The sequence below is a fragment of the Sus scrofa genome, chromosome 1, assembly GCF_000003025.6.
Source record: "Sus scrofa isolate TJ Tabasco breed Duroc chromosome 1, Sscrofa11.1, whole genome shotgun sequence".
In the NCBI taxonomy this organism is placed as follows: Eukaryota; Metazoa; Chordata; class Mammalia; order Artiodactyla; family Suidae; genus Sus; species Sus scrofa.
The window spans coordinates 182,254,775-182,277,237 of record NC_010443.5 but is presented as its reverse complement, the minus strand read 5'-3'; the positions used below and the strand labels follow the sequence as shown (position 1 = coordinate 182,277,237).

The 22,463-nt window shown below is 34.5% G+C and overlaps 2 protein-coding genes across 2 annotated transcripts in view; one reads left to right on the top strand and one right to left on the bottom strand.

The window, feature by feature from the left end:
• Positions 1-8,587, top strand: part of ERO1A (endoplasmic reticulum oxidoreductase 1 alpha) — a 49,497-nt gene extending 40,910 nt beyond the window's left edge. Inside the window, 7 exon segments of the mRNA NM_001137627.1 lie at positions 1,178-1,204; positions 1,325-1,417; positions 2,211-2,457; positions 2,967-3,036; positions 6,634-6,720; positions 6,805-6,938; positions 8,494-8,587. Of these exon segments, the coding sequence (NP_001131099.1) occupies positions 1,178-1,204; positions 1,325-1,417; positions 2,211-2,457; positions 2,967-3,036; positions 6,634-6,720; positions 6,805-6,938; positions 8,494-8,554 (719 nt within the window). The 3' untranslated portion in view covers positions 8,555-8,587.
• The window catches only part of GPR137C (G protein-coupled receptor 137C), a 60,569-nt gene continuing 51,590 nt past the window's right edge, over positions 13,485-22,463 (bottom strand). The window contains exons 4-7 of the mRNA XM_005659957.3: positions 19,220-19,369; positions 17,896-18,021; positions 17,606-17,724; positions 13,485-16,368 (exon numbers count right to left, since the gene is read on the bottom strand). Coding sequence (XP_005660014.2) covers positions 16,191-16,368; positions 17,606-17,724; positions 17,896-18,021; positions 19,220-19,369 — 573 coding nt within the window. The 3' untranslated portion in view covers positions 13,485-16,190. The remainder of the gene's footprint in view (positions 16,369-17,605; positions 17,725-17,895; positions 18,022-19,219; positions 19,370-22,463) is intronic.

Sequence of the window (22,463 nt, the reverse complement as noted above, 5' to 3'; positions counted from 1 at the left end):
TCAGATTTACAAAAAAAAAAAAAGTCTATTCATATTATTTGCCCATTTTTAATGGGCACTTAATTTAGTATTTTTATTTGCTTCATGAGCTTTTTATACATTTAGGATATTATCCCTTTGTTGTACTTGCAATGTACATCTTGCCCCGTTTGTTGTTTGCATTTTGCTCGTTTGTAAAGTTTTCTGACACAGATGTTTTTAAGTTTTTATGTAGTTTGTAAATATATAAATTTATTGCTTATTCCCTTTGTCATTCTTTCCATTATTTTTATACTTGTTTGGTTTATTATTAATGTTATTATAAACAACTTTGGTAAAAAGAACTGTATAGTATACTGGTTGCCACCTCTAGTAAATGTATACATGTTATAATTATTATTTCTTATGCTTTTTAATATATTATTTCAAATAAACATTTTTATTGATTGTTATATTTCACATTCTTGTCATTTTAATAGTTTTAACTTACTCTACTTTGTTAACTACTATATAGCATAGTATTCTATCATGTTAGGCATTGTACATTTTGATTATTTCAGGTCTCTAAAATTATATATAACATAATCATCTTTCTACAAAATACCCTCCATCCTCATTTTGAGTTCTTTAGAGCATAATTCTAAAAGCAAAATTATCAGGTCTAAGTATATGAACAATGATCTTACTAGGTTATAGTATATAAGTGCTATTTGTTTTTTGTAACATTTCCTTGAATTGCTTTTTTGAAATACTGAATGGGATGTAATACTGTGAGCTGCAACACATAATATACCTCTAATACTATTTAATAATTTTTATTTAACTGCTCTAATTTTTAAAAAGTATGTAATAAGTTCTTAATCTTTATAGCATGAATCGTTAACAAGGCTAAGTATTTTTCCATGTATTGATTTACTATTTAAATTCTGTGTTTTGACCTCTCATAAAACACCTTACCCAGAAAGTTATGAGGCTGGGGCCACCTGAGGCAATACTAAAGCCTTCTAAAGACTGAGCAGCAGAGTGGAATTTAGGTGAATCCATACTAAGAACCTCTCTCTTTCCTTTGGAGAAACTGAAAACAAAATTTGGACCTTTCAATTACTGTTAGGCACAAATTTGCCAGAATATTTTAAAACTTTGGAAGAACATTTTGGTATTTTTACAATCTTGTAACTTGTTTTTCTTTGCATTTCAGAGAATACCTTTTACAGTTGGCTAGAAGGTAATTGGAAACTTTTAAATACACTTGTATAACTTTTTTTCCATGTTTAAAGACATAATTAACTTTATATTTTACAAGTTTCACCTATGAAATTTCTGTTTCCAAATTACTTTTTTGCAGGTCTCTGTGTAGAAAAGAGAGCATTCTATAGACTTATATCTGGCCTCCACGCAAGCATTAATGTGCATTTGAGTGCACGGTATCTTCTACAAGGTATGTGACGTTCACTTTTATCCACTTCACAACACTTACTTTCAGGTATTCTTAAAGTTTCTGTGGTGTTTACCTGGGTGGGAAAAGATTGAACCTATTGAATATTGGGCAGTAAAAACTTACTTTTAAGTAGTAGCAGTCGGGAATGTGGGAACTGTGGACATTGTCAGGAAAAGTTCAGCATGATCTTAGCTCCCTTCACCTTTTTGTAAGAAGCTGCTCAAAAATCACACATCACTTTGGAAATGTTTTGTTTTATCGTGGGTATAGAATAGCTCCGACCAGAACAGTTTGTTTTCCGTCAGATATTATTGTTTAGCAGGAGCCTTATATTTGTGTACCAGGTTCAGATCTGGAGTTAATGGGTAAAAGTATTTTTATGCGGCTCTTTATGCTTCAAGAATGCTGTTGAAAAATGGGACCATGTTGGATATTCATCAGTAATGTTTTCTTCTAGAATGACTCATTGGTCATTTCAGATAGTCATTTTTCAATTCTGTATTTTGGTTTTATGAGTATGTTTATATTTAGAAATTTGATTTGATTAGTCTTGGTTTCTTAGTACATATTGGGCTTATTTTCCTTTTCAGGATGGGTTCTAGAAGATAAAGTATTAATATAGAACTATTAAAGGCTAAGTTATGAAAATTGGTTTTCATGGCTGTATTGATTATATGTTTTAAAATATAAAATGAAATTAACTTCTACAGGCATAAATACCCTAATACAAATAAAATGAAGCTTACTTAATTATAAATTTGGTTTTGAAAATTTCATTCTTCTTTCTTCTCAGATACCTGGTTGGAAAAAAAATGGGGACACAACATTACAGAATTTCAGCAGCGATTTGATGGAATTTTGACTGAAGGAGAAGGTCCAAGAAGGCTTAAGAACTTGTATTTTCTCTATTTAATAGAATTAAGGGCTTTATCTAAAGTGGTACCATTCTTCGAGCGCCCAGATTTTCAGCTCTTTACTGGAAATAAAGTTCAGGATGCAGAGAACAAAATGTTACTTCTGGACATACTTCATGAAATCAAGTAAATTATACATTACAACCTATACAACTTATACATTAATAGAAGCGTGACAAGTTATATCCAAAATTAAATTCTTAAGTATTCAAATTAGAGAAGGAAAACTACCTAAAAAATAATTAGAAGCTAATTTTGCTCATGGGTCTTTTAGAATTGAGTTTTTGTTTTGCTTTTGTTTTGACCTATGCACTAAGAGGCACATATTTTTTAGTTCTAACAGCCATGCTTTTAATATTTGATAATTGCATTTTTTTTCATATTTAGTTGAACAGGTTGGATTTGGTGCCAAACTTCTACTATATTATATAGTTAGCTTTTATATTTGAGAATAAGAATTTGTTTTGGGGCAGCAGAATTTTGACTTTACTATATATTTTATCCTTTTTTAATTATATTTTTCACCACTCACTAGCAAAATGTTGTATCAGCAGGACTTTTAATATATTATAATACATGAAAATGATATTGTTTTATGCAGAGAATGTGTTTTAATTATGTTTTATTTAATGCAGATCATTTCCTTTGCATTTTGATGAGAATTCATTTTTTGCTGGAGATAAAAAAGAAGCGAACAAACTAAAGGTAATTATTTTGTACTTTAAATTTTTTTAAAATACAAACTCATATGCAGGTACGACTGTAAGCCCATACTTTTATTCTTAACAGTAAATCTTGGTATATATCCTGAAATTATAAGGAAAATCAGAGTCATAATCCTTCTTTTCTTCAAAAAAAGGAAGTCCAAAGGCAGGTCCAACTTAGGATTTTCAAAATAACAATGGAAATGTGTGTCACTATACACTTTATAGACAGCTTTCACATTGATGCTCTCATGTAGTAAACAGAGCTTATGAATGAGAGGAAAGGGATCTGGAGCACAAAGGGCAGAATTTGTCTTTTGCTGGAGAGAATTCTGAAAATAGTTTTGGTTAAATTAAAGGATGCTCTCTAGGGAGAGAGGGCACAGTGTTGTTTTGTCATTCATCTCACTCACTGGGGATTAAAGGTATTTAGGAATGCCAGCCTATAGTCATGGGAAGAACAGAAGACCTGAGGTCCCACAGAATGGGCTCTGGTCTTTGCTTTGCGTCTTAACAGAGATATGACCCAGGCAAGAGCATCTTTGTACATATTTGCCTTAAGATACCAAATATAAAGTCTCACTGGGAAGATTTATTGAATGCTCATTATGTACAGAGCATGATTTTTGTCATTAAAGGGAGAGATGGCTCCTATCCTCAAGGGATTTCTGGTCTATCTGGGGACAAGTAAAATCATATTGCTATTCTCAGTTACAGAGCTATAGGTAAATAAAGCAGGTAGCCCTCGGTAGGACTGGGATTGATCCAGTTTGATCAGAATATTTACAACAGTCTTCCTTTGTTTCCAAGTCTTTGTTTCTACAACAAAAGAACCTTATGTTTGCAGCTGGCACTTAGTTGTTTTTTTTTTTTTTTTTTTGCTGTTAAATAATAACTATTTTTTACCTTCCATCTACCTCCTACTTAAAGCATTTTTGCTAAAAATATATACCTCAGTGCTTATGTAACCCCCCAAATAGCTTCCAGTAACTTGGAAATGAGGGGGAAGGTGCTGTAATAGGACGTTTTTCCCTTCAATTTTTGATGTATTTCTTATTTCCAGTACCCTTGCTGGTTTATTGGAGAGTGTTTTGGCATCTACTCTTTTTACATTGTGCAGATTAGAAATTTTTAATTTCATCAAAACTCTGAAACATTCAGCTTTGATATCCTATGAAATTTAACAGAAAAATTTTTGAGTCCTTTTACAAAAAAGGAGTAAAACCCAAGAAAACTTGTTAATATCAGAAACTTAGTTTTTAAAAAGATACTAATTTATGGTGAACATCATAGTTTTTTACAGTCCATAGCCTCACTTAAAAATCTTATCTTGTCTCCTTTATACTCATCAATATATAGTTAGAAATAAAGGACTTGTGTGTGAAAGAGAATTGTTTAGTGTTTAATTCATAGAATAGGATCTTACTTGAGAGCTTTTAAAAAACATTTCAGAATTGGGTGAGAATTGTTTTCTGGTCACTTGACTTTATTGAATAGAGAACACATTGTTTAAACACAGAATGTTTGATCATTGTACCCACTGATTGAAATTTGAAGTATTGACCCCAAAACTGTGTACATTAACAAGGAGAATTTGTAAATTATTTAGGTTCTGTTTTTTTTTTAAGGATCATACATTTTTCTAGTATGAGTTAACTTTTGACTATACGCAGATGATTGGATATTGATTGTTATTTGTGGAAATCAGAAGGATTTTCTCCTGTTTTGGGCTAGTAACTTCTTAGCATATTAATTTGGTTCTAGCATATTACTTTCATTTAAGAATTTGTGTTTGGTTTTAATTTTGCAGTATTTTTTTGGCTATTGTAAGCAACCATGCTTATTCTCTATATGCCATACCAAGAATTACTCAAGAGCTGCTACATTCAAGTATTAAAGTAAAAGTTATGTTCTATTGATCATAAAATTTATCTTCATTTGGAATTTTATAGTGTATACATGTGACCTGTTTATTCTGTCTATATACAGTTCTTGTCTACATAGGGATTTTGTAGGCTCTTCTAACTATTAAATCCTCCACAGGTCAGCACATCATATAAGGGGAACGCCCACTTTAGAATAATTTTAGTGCTCTGTTACTATTCTCAAAAGTGAGTTTTCTTTAATTCAAGATTGAAACACAAGTTTAAAGGAAACCTCAAATCAAAGCAACAAAATCTACGTAGAATAATATTCCTGGGTTAATACTTTTAACAAGTCAGTTTAAAATTAGAATTACCTCTTAATGAAATCAGTCCAAAAGATACAGAAGCACAAGATGTAGAATAGTGTTAACATGCGGTTACATTTAATATTAATAATCTGGGCTTCGTATTAAATTAATAAAGGTATAAGATCTGGGATCCTATTAGAAATCTTATACATGTTACAGCTGTTTCAAAATCTCAGGCTAAATGAAGCATCTGGGGAAAGACTGTCCCTAGAGCGAATTGAGGTTTACTTTCAAGAGTGGCTTTCAATCTTTGCTGATTTATTCCCATTTTTACATCTATGGCCTTGTTCTCTAATTGAGCCCTGTGTGTTTATCATGTTAAAAAAAAAGAGAGAGAGAAACATATGCTTCCCAAAGTATAGGCCATTTGGTATAGTGGATATTCCATCTGAAAGGTATGTCAGAGTTCCTGTTTCAAATACCAGTGAGCTTGGGATACCACTGTAAATCCCAAAGAGGGAGTCACTTGGAGAATCAGTTAATCATTTCCCCTGGAGTAAAAGAAGGCTGTGTTCTTGCCTTCCCTTCTCTCTTCCTTATTTCTTAAGAACATATGCTTCTTTTGGATGAGCTTTTGTATGTTGCCTTTTTATAAACAATATAATACCCTAGTGTTCATGGATATATACATATGTATTCAAAGTATAAAGGTAAAAAGGGAATGGTAAATACCAAGTTCAGAATAGTTACAGAAAGTGGGATATGGGCCTTTGAAGGGTTACATAGGGGCCTTCAATTGTAATGGTTTCTCTTGATACTTGGTGGAGGGTACATAGATTTCACTATTTTATAGTTTATATGATGACAGTAATGATAATGATAATAAAAAATTTGGTTATTTTACCTAATACCAGAAAAAAGGGCTTAATTTAGCTATTATGAAACCAAAGATTTTTATTCCTCCCTCCCTCTCTCATTTGTTCCTTTTTTCCTTCCTTTTTTGGCAAATGATGTCCTATAATTCCCCCTCCCCCACCCATAGTGACATATGGTTAATAGTCAGATACAATAGAACATTTCAACTAAGCTACCTTTATACATATTTACAGGTAGTTTAGTTTTAGAGTCAGGCAGCCCTGGGGTCCAGGTTTGCTCTTTCCTAGATATTAGAGTTTAGGCAAGTTACCTAATCTCTCTGAAACTTGTTTTTTAAAAATTCATGACGTGTAGCCTATAATAATAGCTACTTTGGATTTGTGGTGATGAAATGAAATTGTGTATGTAGGAGGTGCTCAGTGGACACTTAGGTCCGTTTTCTCCTCCTCTTTGGTAACCACACCACCTTGCACAGTGTGAGAAGGCACTCAGAAATACTCAGTATTTGGCAATGTATTACATCTTAATCAAATTTTAAATTATTTTTAGGAGGATTTTCGACTGCATTTTAGAAATATTTCAAGAATCATGGATTGTGTTGGTTGTTTAAAATGTCGACTATGGGGAAAGCTTCAGGTGAGCAAATTTAGCTCAATTCTTTTTTTCATTCTTTGCACAAAGAACGTTCTGATATTTCTTTTTTTCTTACTTCTATTATAGACTCAAGGATTGGGCACTGCCCTGAAGATCTTGTTTTCTGAGAAACTGATAGCAAACATGCCAGAAAGTGGGCCCAGTTATGAATTCCATCTAACAAGACAAGAAATAGTATCATTATTTAATGCATTTGGAAGGTTAGTTTGTACCAAAATTGTTTCTACAGAATTCTGTGATCTTATGAAACCGTAACTATGTTGATACACACTATCAGTAGTTAATCTTTTTTTAATTTTAATCTTTTTAGTAGTTAATATTCTTTATTTTCATCTATTGACTTTTTTATTATCAGGATTAATTCACTGAGTAGACTTCAATATTTATCTTACTGCGTGTGTATATTTTTTCTTATTACTTAAGAGTAGTTTTTGTGTGTGTGCTGCCCAAATGTTTTTTTGAAGGTCCTGGAAACATGTCGTGTAATACATGTGTACATATGAAATTTCTTTGTGAATTCACCATTGTGTAAAAAGGTTGATAGTTTTTTAAAAAATATTTTTCGGACTTCCTGTTGTAGTAGGCTGGCAGCTCCAGCTCCAGTTGGACCCCTAGCCTGGGAACTTCCATATGCCAAGGGTGTGGCCCTGAAACGTAAAAAAATAAAAAATATTTTTTTTTCATCAAAATGATTAGAAAATAAGCTTGAAATAAGGAACATATATTACAAATTTTAAGTATAGACACATTTCCTTCTGGCTTGTCATATATATAAAGAATGAAGAGATTTATAAAAACTAGCATTTTCTAAGAACTACATTTCACTTTTAAAAAATAACAATTAAACTTTTTTTTTTTCTTTTTAGGGCTACACCTGTGGCATATGGGAGTTCCTAGGCTAGGGATCAAATCAGAGCTGTGGCTGCCGGCCTATGCCACAGCCATAGCAACTTGGGATCTGAGCCATATCTGTGACTTATATCTATGCTCATGGCAATGCTGGATCCTTAACCCCACTGAGTGAGGCCAGGGATTGAACTCACATCCTCCTGGATACAAGTCAGGTTGTAATCTGTTAAGCCATAATGGAAACTCCTGATTTAATATTTTGAGTTTGAAATAACTGACGTTCAAGATATTCTCTAATACAAAATTATTCTCTAATACACAGAAGTTTGACAGTTAAATTTAATTGTTCTGCCACTTTTTTCATGGTAAGAGCAAAGCTAAAAAGTACGCTTAAAATAACAAACTTTACTTTTTATAAAAGTTAGTAAAAACGGTTTGGTCACACATTTACTCTCCTTACTTTTTATAGTCCAAAGACTTTGATTCTTTGTATATTTACTAAATATGGCATTTTAATTAGTTTAAATGTTCATATACATATGCATATTTAAAATACATATTCTAATGCTTATTTACTTTATACCTATGTATTTAAATATTAAGCACATGAATATACTTACAAATGCTCAAAATATCTAAGTATTTTAATACTTATATACTTTATAATTTTGCATTTTGAAACTTGAGTACTAATACTTAAAATAACTAATTTCTGGGCATTATCTTAGTTCTAACCTGTCAAATTAAGAACTAAACTACATCAAAATAGATTAGATGGTTTAGGTTCCTTTAAATTTGCTGAAATTAATTACTTAAAATTTTTTGTGAGTTCTAAAAATGCAAAGTGAATAACTTAAAAAGTTATCTAAAATAGTTTCTGAGTGAAATTTTTTTTTTTGGTTACAGAATTTCTACAAGTGTGAAAGAATTAGAAAACTTCAGGAACTTGTTACAAAATATTCATTAAAGAAAACAAGTTGAAATGTGCCTGTTTCTGGACAGTGGAAGCCAAAGAATGGAATTTCATTCAAAGGCAAAATAGCAATGACAGTCTTAAGCCAAACATTTTATATAAAGCTGCTTTTGTAAAAGGGAATTATATTAATTATATTGTTTTAAGTAAACAAAATTTTTTAATTATGTTAAGTCTATGTATAATATTATTGTGAGTAAAAGTAATACTTTAATGTGGTTCAAATTTTAAAGTTTAATATTAAGTAAAATCAGGATTATCAAATTCATGTACGGTGAACCTAACTAAATGATGTTTTAAGTCTCTCAAACTAGAATTTTGTGTAAGAAGGTGTAATATAAATAAAACTATGGCCAATGTGACAAGCATTTAATAGGAAATTGGTAAAGAGGCTCATGAATGACCCATTATTAACAGCCTAAAAAATTTCAATATATTTAGGGTTACAAGATTTAGTAAATAAAAATACAGAATGCCAAGTTAAATTTGAATTTCAGATTAATAAGATAGTTGGGGTATGTATGTTGCATGCAATATTTAGGACTCACTTACACCAAAAAAATTATTCCTTGTTTAAAATTCAAATTTAACTGGGAGTCCTGTTTTTCATCTGGCAATCCTGTAATACATTGGTATGAAACAAATCAGCTTTAGAATTATATTGCTATTGTGAATGGGCTTATTTTGGTGTGTAGAAGGATTTCTAAACAGTGTGAAAAATTGAATAGATTTATATATTTATTCTCAGTACTTTCCCTAATTCTGAATAAAATTTGGGGGAAATTTTTATTTTTATATAATTTCAAATTTACAGAAATGTTTCCAGCATAGTACAAAGAACTCTTTTACCAGATTCACTTATTGTTCATGTTTGCTTTATTTCTCATGCTCTCTCTGTATATACACACATACACTATTTTTTTCCTGAATCATTTGAAAGTAAGTTACAGGCATCATGCCCTTGAACCCTAAACACTTCAGTGTGTCGTACTGAATACTTTTTAAAAATAATTTTTTTTCAGAAAAAAAAACCTGGAACTATATAAGCCTTAGAGTAAGGAACTCCTTTGAGTTCCAATCTAAAGTTCTTTTTGAGTTTTATAACCCTTTTATTGCTTGATCTGTATAGTCATGGGGCATAAAATTTTTGTTCTTTGTACATGATGTTCATTTCCTTTTTCTCCCAAAAACAAAACTGTAATTTTCAGAGGTTTTCTCTAGGGTAAGATCTGAAATGATAAAAATATTTGAAGGGATTTAGGAATTTATATCTCATGGTAATTGTAGGAAAAAAAAAACTACATACCTCAAAATCATGGGTCCTCTGTATGCCTTGGCAGGTATACCATATAAAATTGAGATATAAAATTATTAATAAAGCAGGATTTATTTATGTAATGGCTTAGAAATGCCACTTTACACTACTGTATACTTTTTCTTCTCTGTGTCCCTAAGTCTTGGTACAGTGTCAAGCATATAGTAGGTGTCCAAAAAAATTTTGTTGAATGAATGTATGAAAATGTATGCAGTATACTTTAATTACAGGACTAAGTTTAACAAATATATATCCTGTTTCCCTTTCCCCTCTCATTTGAACAGGGCAGGAAAAGAAAAACATGAAGCTACATTAAGTCAATATTCTTGGAGATTCAAAGGTTATGAAGTGAGCACCATATATAAAAGTTTAAGGACATTTGTAGTACTCTGAAAATACAGTAGATGGGTTTAAATGGTAATTTTGCCTGTAAACCTTTTTAACTCGAATCTTATGCCCCGCCCCTTTTTTTTTTTTTCCCCTTTTTTCTTTTTGTGTCCACACCTGTGGCACAGGAAAATTCCTAGGCTAGAGGCTGAATTGGAGCTGCAGCTGCAGGCCTATACCACAGCCACAGCAATACCAGATCCGAGCCACATCTGCAATCTGCACTGCAGCTTATGATAATGTTGGATCCTTAACCCGCTGAGTGAGACCAGGGATCGAACCCGCATCCTCACAGACACTATGTTGTGTTCTTAACCTGCTGAACCATGATGGTAACTCCTCACCCTCTTTTTTATTAACCAGTCTTTTTCAAAGAATATCCCTATCTTCATTTTGTCACCCCTACTTGCTCCTTAACTGAAATTTGGGATGTGGCTCTGTAATTCTTAATAGTCTTGTCCTTTGAAGTCTAAAATCCCAATTCTAAATCCACAGTTCCATTTACAAGCCACTCCTTACTTGAGCTTTTTTCTGCATTTGACAATGTTGACAACCCTTTCTTTAAAAATATTTTTTTCCCCTGGGTTCCTTTCTCTCACTCCTGGGTGCCTCTTTTCACTGACTCTTTTAAGTTATTCTTCAGGCTTTCATTCTTGCTCTCTTCATCACCACTTCTCACTCGAGTCCTTCCAATGCAGTGATTTCTGAATTCTCATCTTTAGCCCAGACTTCTCAGTCCATCTGCTTTCTACCTGTCTTCACTAGTTTGTCCCACAGACACCTGTGTGTGTCTAAAAAAATCGTTCTCCTGCAAACCCATTCTTATGCCTATGTTCCTTTGGTTAATTTCAGAGCCATCATCTAAATTCTCTAGGCTTACTCCTCTCCTCGATTTCTCCCCTAGCCACCAATGTCTAAACTCTGTGGATTTTATTTCTTTACATCTGATATATCACTGCTTTCCATATCCATTGCTGTTCCCTAAAGTACTAACTATTCTCTTTACAGCCAGCTTGTCTCTTCTTTTTTGCCCCACAATGCTATCAAAATGGCTTTCTAGAAGCAGTCAATGTTATTTATTCCCTGCTTAACACACTTGAGTGACTTTAGGAACCTTCAGGAGAAAGCCAAACTCATTTGCTTGGTGTCCATGGTTCTCTGGTGTGTGTCTCCCTGCTCCTCCTACCCAATATTCTGCTAAAACAGACTTACAGTTCTTCAGATGCACCATATTCAGGCCTTCACGTTATGGTGCCTGCTGTTCTCTTTCTATCAAGTGCCCTGGCCATCCTTGCCCACCTGAAAAATTTCTGTGTATCCCTGCAGGCCCAGCATAAAGCACCACCTCTGTGATATCTCCCTTGCTTCATCCCTGGAGGATCATCTAACTTCTTTTGTGTCACCACTGTAATTACAACCTACCTCTATTGTGTCACTTATTGTACTGTATTGTTTGTGTTTTTTAAAGTCTCCTTTACTAGAATGTGAGCTCCTTAAGGGCAGGAAAAGGAACTTTATCCATTTTTGTGTCTCCATAGCATAGTTTTTGGCATATGAGCATTTAATAAATACTTGTTGGATAAATTGCTTTTAAAGTGGCAACTTTGTTATATTTGCAGTTGTACCTTCACTTCAGATATTCTTTCCAGTAAGAGTCAATAGACCCCCAAAGATTTGTGGATTTTAGGGGATCAATAAAATTTCTGAAATTGTATTCAAAATTCGGTGTGGTTTTGGCGGGTTGTCAAAGGGGTCTATTATGTATATCTCTTCTTTGGGGAAAAGGCAACATCACTGAAGAATTTCTTGAATTCAAAGAATACTTGCCCAGAATTCTGGCCTAAATTTATTCCTGTTTAAGATTCTAAGGGGATGGAGAGAGGTATTATAAGTTATTTCATACAAGGATTTTTCTTAGCTTAATGTTTGAATAAACATGTACTGTTTAAAAAAGTACTGGCATTTTAAAAAAGGTTTTTAACGTTTTTTGTCTTTTTAGGGCCGTACCTGTGGTGTATGAAAGTTCCCAGGCTAGGGTGAAATCGGAGGTGTTGCTGCCGGCCTACACCACAGCCATAGCAATGCCAGATCTGAGCCACATTGTCTGTAACCTACACCACAGCTCACAGCAACGACGGATCCTTAAACCACTGAGCAAGGCCAGGGGTTGAACCTGCATGCTCATGGGTCCTAGTTGGGTTCATGTCCACTGAGCTACAATGGGAACTCCCTAGTCTGGTCTTTTAAAGTATATGGCATTTCAGGAGTTCCCTTCATGGCTCAGCGGTTAACGAATCTGACTTGTACCCATTAAAGTAGATGGCATTTCATAACAAATTAGTGTATAATAGGAAGGGACATCTAGATGTTAAGCACTTACAGTTTTCCACTTATGATAATTCAAATTTAGGATTTTTCAACTTTACAACACTGAAAAAAACGATACACATTCAGTAGAAACTGCACTTCCACTTTTGAATTTATTTATTTATTCCCCCCCCCGGGCTAATGATACTCAGTACAATCTTCTCATGATTTGGGCAGCTCTGCACCTCACAGTCAGCCAGGTGATCACAAGGGTAAACCATCCCCACACAACCATTCTGTACCCATATGACCATTTCGTTTTTCAATTATCAGTATAGCATTCAGTAAATTACATGATATTCACCACTTGATTATAAAATAGGCTTTGTATTAGATGGTACTGCCCAGCTGTAGTTTTTGTTGTTGTTTTTAGGGCTGCACCCATGGCACATGGAAGTTCCTAGGCTAGGGGTCAAAATCGGAGCTATAGCTGCCAGCCTAGGCTACAGCCACAGCAACGTGGGATCTGAGCCGTGTCTGTGACCTATACCACAGCAATGCTGGATCTTTAACCTACTGATCAAGGCCAGGGATTGAACCCACGTCCTCATGGATACTAGTCAGGTTCATAACCGCTGAGCCATAATGGGAACTCCTTGCCCAACTGTAGTTTAAGTGTTCTGAGCATGTTTAAGGTAGACTAGGCTAAGGAATGATGTACGGTAGGCTAGGTGTACTAGATAACATTTTCACTTATAATAAGCCAAGGAAGATTTGTAATTGTAAGCAAACTATCATTTGTAACTTCAGATATTTTTCTCTTTTCTATGGTAGCACTAGGCTTCTTATCTTTACATGATAGAAACTCAATCTGTGTAGTCCATTAAGAGAGATTAAGAAAACCAGACCTGCAAATAAAAGCACAAAGACTTTTATTTTTAACAGTAGTGTTCTGTTACAATTTAGTGAAACAACAAATAAATACATTCATTGGCTGCAGCTATACTTTTACAACCAGTTTGAAACTGATTATATAGCTGAGAAACATTGTGAAACAATAAAAAAGGCAGCTATGCATAAAAAAGCCACTTTAGCTATAAATTACATCTTTCATAAAACAACTACCAGCTATTATGAGTGGTAAGAGTTTCAAAATTAATGACCACCCAGATGAAACGATAAAAACAAGTACTGCTAATCACTGTAGAGTTACACACTTAAGCAATGAAATTCTCTGTTCTAATTAATGAACCAAAAAGGAAGGTTTGAAATTGTCATCATATGCTTCAGTGCAGGGTGAACAGGGAATCGGTAGCCCTTTGATTTTATAAACAACTCCTTTCAAGACCAGACTTAAAGTGCTCTGAGTGCTTTGGAATTTTTAAGCAAAAACTGGGCCAGAAGCTTATCTTTGTCTTTGGTGATGTATTGTGGGAGATGTGTATAAGGAGACAAATGCAAGAATTCAAGTACCCTGGTCAGGGATAATAAATTTAGAAATCTCAGATTTGGAAGAATCAACTCATGTGGCTGAAAAAACCAAGTTATTTTATCTCAAATATTTTTAAAACGCAACCTTCGCTTATCTGGTCAAATAGGAACATTATCTAGAGAAGTCTAGGGAAGCTTTACTAGAAAATTTTTACTTTATCACTTTGAACCCCGAGGAGTAACAGATTAACACAGATCTCAGACACCTCTAGATAATTAGGTACCTAACATTATTAAGAAAATGAACAGTTGGCATTTTGAAAAGAAATCCAGTAACTTAAGTCACAATCAAAATATACTCAGGTAAGTCCATGTTATGTTGTCCTGTCACTACCAAGGTTAACTTCTGTACTATAAATTTTTTAGAAATTTGGTTGCATTAAGAGAATTTATTATACATAAAGCCAAAGTAACATTTATAAGTTTATGCTTTTGGTTGAATTCAAATCATTTTGTGTGATAAAAAGATTAAGTTTCCTTGGCTGTGTACCAGCCTCCCCAAAGAGCAAAACCGTTAAAAATTTCATTTCTTTTTTGGGGTTTCACTTATTGTTATACCCTTCTGAAGTTACTGAATCAATTACTCAAAAAGGTGAAAGGTAGTTTATGTAAGAGAAGAAATAAAACATAACTTTCTAACCAAAGTAAAGACAGAAAAGGACTGTTGTATTTGTTCCAGTTCTGAAGAAATAGATCGGCAGACAATTATACATATAGTTCGTCATCTATAATCATGCTATGACAACTTCCTGTTGCTGCCTGTTACCTTGGAATCTTGAGGTATTCAGCATCTATTTTCCATATAGACACTGGTAGAAAGTGCATTTTAAAATTCTCTATTACCTTAGCCTACTATATATATATATATATATATATACATACACATATATATATATTTAGATATGAGATAGGACTTTCAATACACTTTTAATGTAATTCTAAAAATATTCCAATGTAGTTAACCACTGGTTTTATACTTACCTAGTTAGTACCTTTGCATAAATTGTTCATTTACTCTAGTGCTGGAGATAATTTGAATTAAATTTAATTTGGCTTTGCTCATATATAAGATATAAAAATGTGAAAACTAAAGGAGGAATTATTTGTTTTACAAAGTATTGCACTTGAGTTCACTGCAATAATGTATCATGACTTAATTTACCTGAGGACAATCCTGATTCAATAGGAATAGGTAAGATCAGCCATATTTTGTTTCAGCTAAACTGGATGCTTTTGAAAATGTATTCATATTTTAACTTAGAATTTACATTTTGTGAATAATTCTTAAATGCATCTGTAAACCTGTTTAGTCCCAAGAAGTTTCTACCAAAATCTCCCTAAGCAAAAATTACTATTGCTTTCTTGAAGAATCATGCTTAAATTATTACATGTATCTTAATCATACACAATAATCACTTTACCAATTCTACTCGAAGTAGCCACTTAATTTTCAGTAGTATACTTTCCTCTTGAAGAAATAACTGCGGCTTTCCAAAGAACACTGCTGGTCATAGCTGTAAAGGATTATGACTATCATTTGTTTGAAATGATTGAATAATTTCAGTTGGTATTTTACCCTCATGCTTAAAAGAACTATTTTCAATGATTACTTATTTTTTAATCTTTAAAAGAATGATACATTTATGCCTTCATTCTGTGCACTGTTCACACTATAAACTTTATTGGGTAAGAATTCCATATGGAGTACACTGCTGAATATACAGGCTTTGACTTTTGTAGGGAAACTGCCTCCTAATTTGGTGTACAACATAATATCCCAATGTGAACACTGGGTATGACTTTGGGGACTGCAGTGTACTCTTTCAGAACAAGGATAAAAGTGCAAATATGCAAATATGCATTTTATGTTCCAAAGTCAGGATGTTTGGAGGCTACCAAGTGCCTTAAGATTCAATCCCTCTTTTCTCCTGCTCCAAACTTTCCATTGTACTTCATTTCACTAAGACGAGGTCAAAAGTAACAGCTGTGTCCTCCACTGGACACTGCCATGTGTCCAGGTTTCGTTCTCAGTTGCAACAGATAATGGAATGTTTATGTAGATGGAATTTAAACACATGGAATATACACATTCATGAAAAATGACTGAAGAATCACGACTTGGTAATGCTGTCAGTTTTGTGGTGTTACATATAAGCTATGGTGATTGTTCATATCTAAATTACTGCAAGTAAAGAGTAAAGGAGCAGTGTCTGTCATTGGTCCATTCAGGTGGGGAGAGACTGTGTAACTGTTGCTGCCACACCCAGTCATGGTGCCATACCAGCCCAAACCTTGTGAATTTGATAAACTGCAAGAAGAAAGGGCAAAAAAGCCATAGGACTGTGATCAGTATATAATAAGTCATGTTGGCATTTTTAGTTTTTGATGAATTTTATAATACAACTGGCATCAAATACATTGAAATATGTTCTTGGCCAAATAACCTAATGGATTTCTATAAGCTTCAATGACTTTTATGTTATATCCTTGATTCTATATCACATATCAGAAAAGAATGAATAACTACTATTCAAAACTAGTAAATTGATTATGAGATAATAATCAGTGCTTATGTACTGGGGTCCATTTTAACACGTTTGTGTGTGTTATGTGTATATACAGATATATATGTATAATTATGTTTACACACACATATGCTAATTTAATCTTCACAACAACCCTATCAGATAGGTTCTATTATTATCCCTATTTTATAGATAAAAAACAAACTGAAACAACTGAGGCCAAGTAATTTGTCCCCATGAAGTGCAGATTATAGAAAATGATATATCAAACTCAAAGCATTACTGTAGCTGTGCATTCCCTTTGTGCTGATACATGCCTAAAGGTATGGACTTGTAATGATTTGAGAACAAGGAGGGCGTAAGATTTCCTATGGCACCTAAGCTTCCCAAGAGTTTTATCTAGGGTTTCTCTGTGGATTTTGAACAGCACAGTAGATATGGAAACACAAACACTATAATACAACTTCCCTACTCCACCAACCCCATTTTTTTTTTTTTTTTAATGGCCGCACTTGGGACACATGAAAGTTTCCAAGCTAGGGGTCAAATTGGAGCTGTAGCTGCCAGCCTATGCCACAGCCACAGTAACGCAGGATCTAAGCTGCATCTGCAACCTACACCGCAGCATGTGGCAACGCCGGATCCTTAACCCACTGAGTGAGACCAGGGATCGAACCTGCATCCTCATGGATACTAGTGGGGTTCCTAACCCATTGAGCCACAATGGGAACTCCCTTCCCCTGTCAACTAAGAACTAACAAGGGATCCTAAGATGAAATGGTACCATTTTACCTTCAAAGGCATTTCTCAAATAAGGGTAATATAGGGGCTCCAAGCCATATCAGATGATAATTCATTATAGTATAGGTTCCATCATGGGCTTGACATCATCTGTTCCAAGCTCCAATATTAAATGATCTTACTTATTGACACATATCAGCAATTCACCCTTTTCACATTGGGGTTAAAGCTTAGATTTGTTCATTTCAATTTGTTTTGGTACTAATTCAGTACATCTACCTTCCTTCTCTTGAACTTCCCAGTCTTGGCAAGTCATCATCACTATCGTATCGTCTTGGATTGTCGAAAAAGTATGCTCTGGAACTATAACTGTGACTATTTATCATGCCAGCAGGTGCCTGTGGACAAAGTATTAGATAACATATATGAAGAGTTACTTTTCAACTAAGACACGAGGCTGGGATCTATAATGTTTTTTAGTCTTGGCCAAAAATAGAAAATCAATATAAATGTTCCAATATTTTTAAAAATAAGGAGGACAGGCATTAGGGAATATTGTGATATCATACCAAATTCTGGTTTAATCTCTGTGCTCGGAAAAAGAGTACCACCGACCATGCTGGCACATGTTCCCACAGAAAGAGGACCATTCCAAACACTATATACTCTTCTCCACTTACGTCTTTTATATGAGCCTGTAAACAGAATATGGCAGAGCAATTTAAAAATATGTTTTATGTATAAGAAACCACTCTCAACAATCAATTTGCTTCAGGTGGGGTAAGTTAAAACATCAAGTTGCAAGCACATAAAACTCTAATTTTCCATTTTTTGGGGTTTCTCATGTAATGATATATGTCCTTTAAAGATCATAAAAAGCTTTGATGTTAAGTAGAATAAAGAGGTATTAATTTTTTCAATGCATTAATTTGTGAAAATAATTTTAATACATGAGTAATGGAGTGGGGAGGTTAGGCCCCATAGACTGAAGAGAGTTATAAAAGAGGCTACTGGTTCCAGCTGCTCCAGAGGCAAAGTAATAGTACTTACCCTGAGTTATACCTGTAGAGAAATGTAATATGCAAGTCGCTCAGCTCTGTGGCTACTTAAAAACATGCTTTTGGGCTTAAACTCCATGATGAATTTGTTTCTATTCTAATAGATGTGGGGAGAGAGAAATGGGAAAAGGAGTGAAGGGACTCTGCCACATGGAACCACATGTGAAAATTCCTTCTTAGAAAGATTACTGAAATTCTGATAAAATGGTACTCCAGGATGCCTTAAATTCAGCACAAAGTTAAATTAATAAAAAGATATGACATGTACCTATGTCAAATTATACTTCTAGGAAAAGGATGGAAAATGCTAGGAGGTCAAATATACATAGTTAGGGCACAAAAACACCTGGAGATCAAAGGAACTATGAATTCTTTCCCATTATCAAGACTGATAATGCCAGATTTTCATAAAAATCATAATCTAAAACAACCAAATATTTAGGTTATATGTAGTTCTTAGGAAACAGAGAATTTCATGCTAACAAATTAAAGACAAAACCATATCCACTAGGTAATGACAGGCAATCAATTTATCTAGAGATATTTGAACTCTATGTTTTAAAAAATTACTAAAACAGGTTTAGGACCAATAGATGTAAAGCACTATTAGTATTATTTACAAAAAGAAAATACTACTTTGGGGGAAATTCTCTCTGAAGAATGATTTCAAGTGCCACATGTAAATGAGGATTTTTAGACATAGAACTTAAGTATGATTACTGATAGTAGCTAGAGATTCCATAACTGTTTGTAGGTCAAACACTTAAAATGTTCTCTTCCTGAGGCTAATTTCATTATCATACATTTAGACTGGCAATACACGCTGGGTACTTACCTTATCTGAAAGATTATCCCAGCCATAATTAAATGGACTTTCTAATGTATCCTGAGATATGGTGATCACCACCAAATTATAACATGCTCTTGAAGAGTAGAGAAGAATGACTACAGAGCCTACAACAACAGTCTGGCACAGAGACATACCCTAAAAGAAATAAAAATCATCGTCATGATGCTCTGCACATGTGTCATGACAAGCCAGTCATCCACACACAATCCACTCACCCTTCACAACGCACTTTTAGAAAACACTGACTGAGCAACAGTTGAAATAAACTCTTGATTATCTTGCTTCCCAATTCCTATTCTTAGAACCACTTGTGTTTAAACTACCCTGTTAATACAAGTAAGTTCTTTGCCAACTTGCCCAAAGGCAGCTAGAGGAAGATTTTGTTCTGCCAAGGTTATCTTACTCCTTTAAGCAGCATATGAGTAAACAAGTCGGCAAAAGAGCTGAGCTTTAATTGATGTTAATCAGAGAAGTAATTTAGTCATAATGAGAAAAGAATGGGAAATAGAAGCATTAGTCCATTTGATACACTTAATTTCCAATAAGATGCAAAGTTAGAAATACAACTCCTACACTATTTGCTTTGTCTCACTAGATTCTATTAGAGCTGATGTTAATCCCCTACTAATGCTGTTATATTGATGACAAAATGATGTAGGCATCCAAAATGTACTTTCAAATTCAAAATATTTTAATGCTAAAGCTTTCACCATTTTCCCAAATATAGAAAGGAAGCCTTTATAACTTAGTGGTTGTCAACTAGAGAGTGTATATTGGAGTTATCAACTTCTGCAGGGATTCTTAACCTGGGTTATCTCAATACAGTTGGTTTCCTTTGTAACCCTATTTATTTTCAAGATAGTATTCTTTTTTTAAATTAAAAAATTTTTTTCTTTCTATAGATATACCTATAGCATATGGAAATTCCCAGGCCAGGGGTCGAATTGGAGCTGCAGCTAAGGCCTATGTCACAGCCACCACAGCCATGGTAACATGGGATATGAGCTGCATCTGCGACTTACTCCACAGCTTGCAGCAACACCAGATCCTTAACCCACTGAGTGAGGTCAGGGATAAACCCATATCCTCACATGGACTACATCAGGTCCTTAACCTGCTGAGCCACAATGGGAACTCCTCAAGACATTATTCTGAAAAGTGACAACAATTGCCAAAGAAATCTATTGTGCAAAACATCTAATATAGTGTTTTGGAAGTCACAATGATTAAGGGGCAATAATGGCATTTAGCAAACGAGGGCCAGGGATGCCAGATGAAATACAATTGACGAGCAAGTTCTCCACATAAGAGAATGCTTCTCTGATCCTCATAACTTCCTTTTTTTCTATTCTTTCTTTTTCTTTTTTGTCTTTTTAGGGCCGCACCTGTGCCATATGGAGATTCCCAGGCTAGGGGTCAAATTGGAGCTGTAGCTGCCGGCCTGCACCACAGCCACAGCAAGATCAGTTCCAAGCCTCATCTGAGACCTACACCACAGCTCGTGGCAATGCCAGACCCTTAACCCAGTGAGCGAGGCCAGGGATGGAACCTGCGTCCCCATGGATGCCAATCAGATTCATTCCTGCTAAGCCACGACAGGAACTCCTGATCTTCATAATTTTCCAATGTTCTCTTGGACATTCATGACAATGAAAAATCTGTTTATAATGATCTAAGCCAGAACCTAACTCCATTTTACATATAAACAAAGTTTATGCTTGCATAGTTTATTTATTTATTTATTTGTCTTTTTAGGGCCATACCCGCCGCATAGGGAGGTTCCCAGGATAGTGGTCTAATCGGCCTATGCCACAGCCACATTAACGGGATCTGAGCTGCATCTATGACCTACACCACAGCTCATGGAAACGCTGGATCCTTAACCCAATGAGCAAGGCCAGGGATTGAACCCACACCCTCGTGGAGTTGAATTCATCTCCACTGCGCCACAATAGGAACTCCTTAAACAGTCTATTAATTTCAGGATAGAATTAGGTGATTAAAATGTTATTAGAGGGGTTCACTGGGTTTGGTAGAATCAAGAACCATTATTATAACTGACTTCCTTATAAGAACAACACATTTTAGAGGTATATGAAAAGGAAGTGAACTAAAAGATGAAATATACCTTGAAAGATGTTGGGGGAGTAACACAGTATTGTCTGAGCTAACCCACTACCATAGCAAAAAGTATGTGTGAAAATAAATAAAATCCTAGAAAGATTAAATTTTTAAATCAAGGCTAAAATATTTCTACAATATGCATTTTTTATTTTTGTGAATTCCCAAAAAGGGTTGTTAATAAAAAATAATCTAAAAAAATCTGGTTTCCATTTAAAAAATACTATATTATTAAAGGAAAGTTAGGTAACAAGAAAAGTCAGAATGCTGTAAGCATTACCATCTTTTAAAATTCCGCTAAGTTTGAAGTTCCCTTAGTGGCTCAGTGATTAACAAATCCAACTAGGAACCATGAGGTTGCAGGTTTGATCCCTGGCCTTGCTCAGTAGGTTAAGGATCAGGCATTGCTGTGAGCTGTGGTGTAGGTCGCAGATGCGGCTCAGATCCTGCTTTGCTGTGGCTCTGGCATAGGCTGGTGGCTACATCTCCGATTCGCCCCCTAGCCTGGGAACCTCCATGTGCCATGGGAGCGGCCCTCAAAAGGCAAAAATTAAAATAAAATAAAATAAAGTAAAGTAAAATAACTGTAAGTTTATAGCCACTGCTTTGAGAAATAAAAATGACTGCTAAAAAAACCATTTTTTTTGTTTGTTTTAAATGGCCACAACTGTAGCATATGGAAGTTTCCTGGGCCAGGGACTGAATCTGAGCCTCAGCTTTGATCTATGCCTTTTAACCTTTCAACCCACTGCACTGGGCCAGGGATCAAACCCACACCTCTGCAATGTCCTGAGCTGCTGTGATCGGATTCTTAACCTACTGTGCTACACTGGGAAGTCCAAAAAAAATCCTATAAAATGGAGATATTCTGCTTATACTTGTAAATACTATAAAAACTACAAAAAATTGTGACAAAGAGAAAAGAATAATATTAAAGTAATTAATGAAACAAAAAATTGCAGCCAAATTACATACATATAACAGAGAAAGAATCCCACCAGGAGTTCCCATTGTGACTCAGTGGGTTAAGAACCTGACTAGTATCCATGAGGATGTGGGTTCAATCCCTGGTCTTGCTCAGTAGGTTAAGGATCTGGCGTTGCCACAG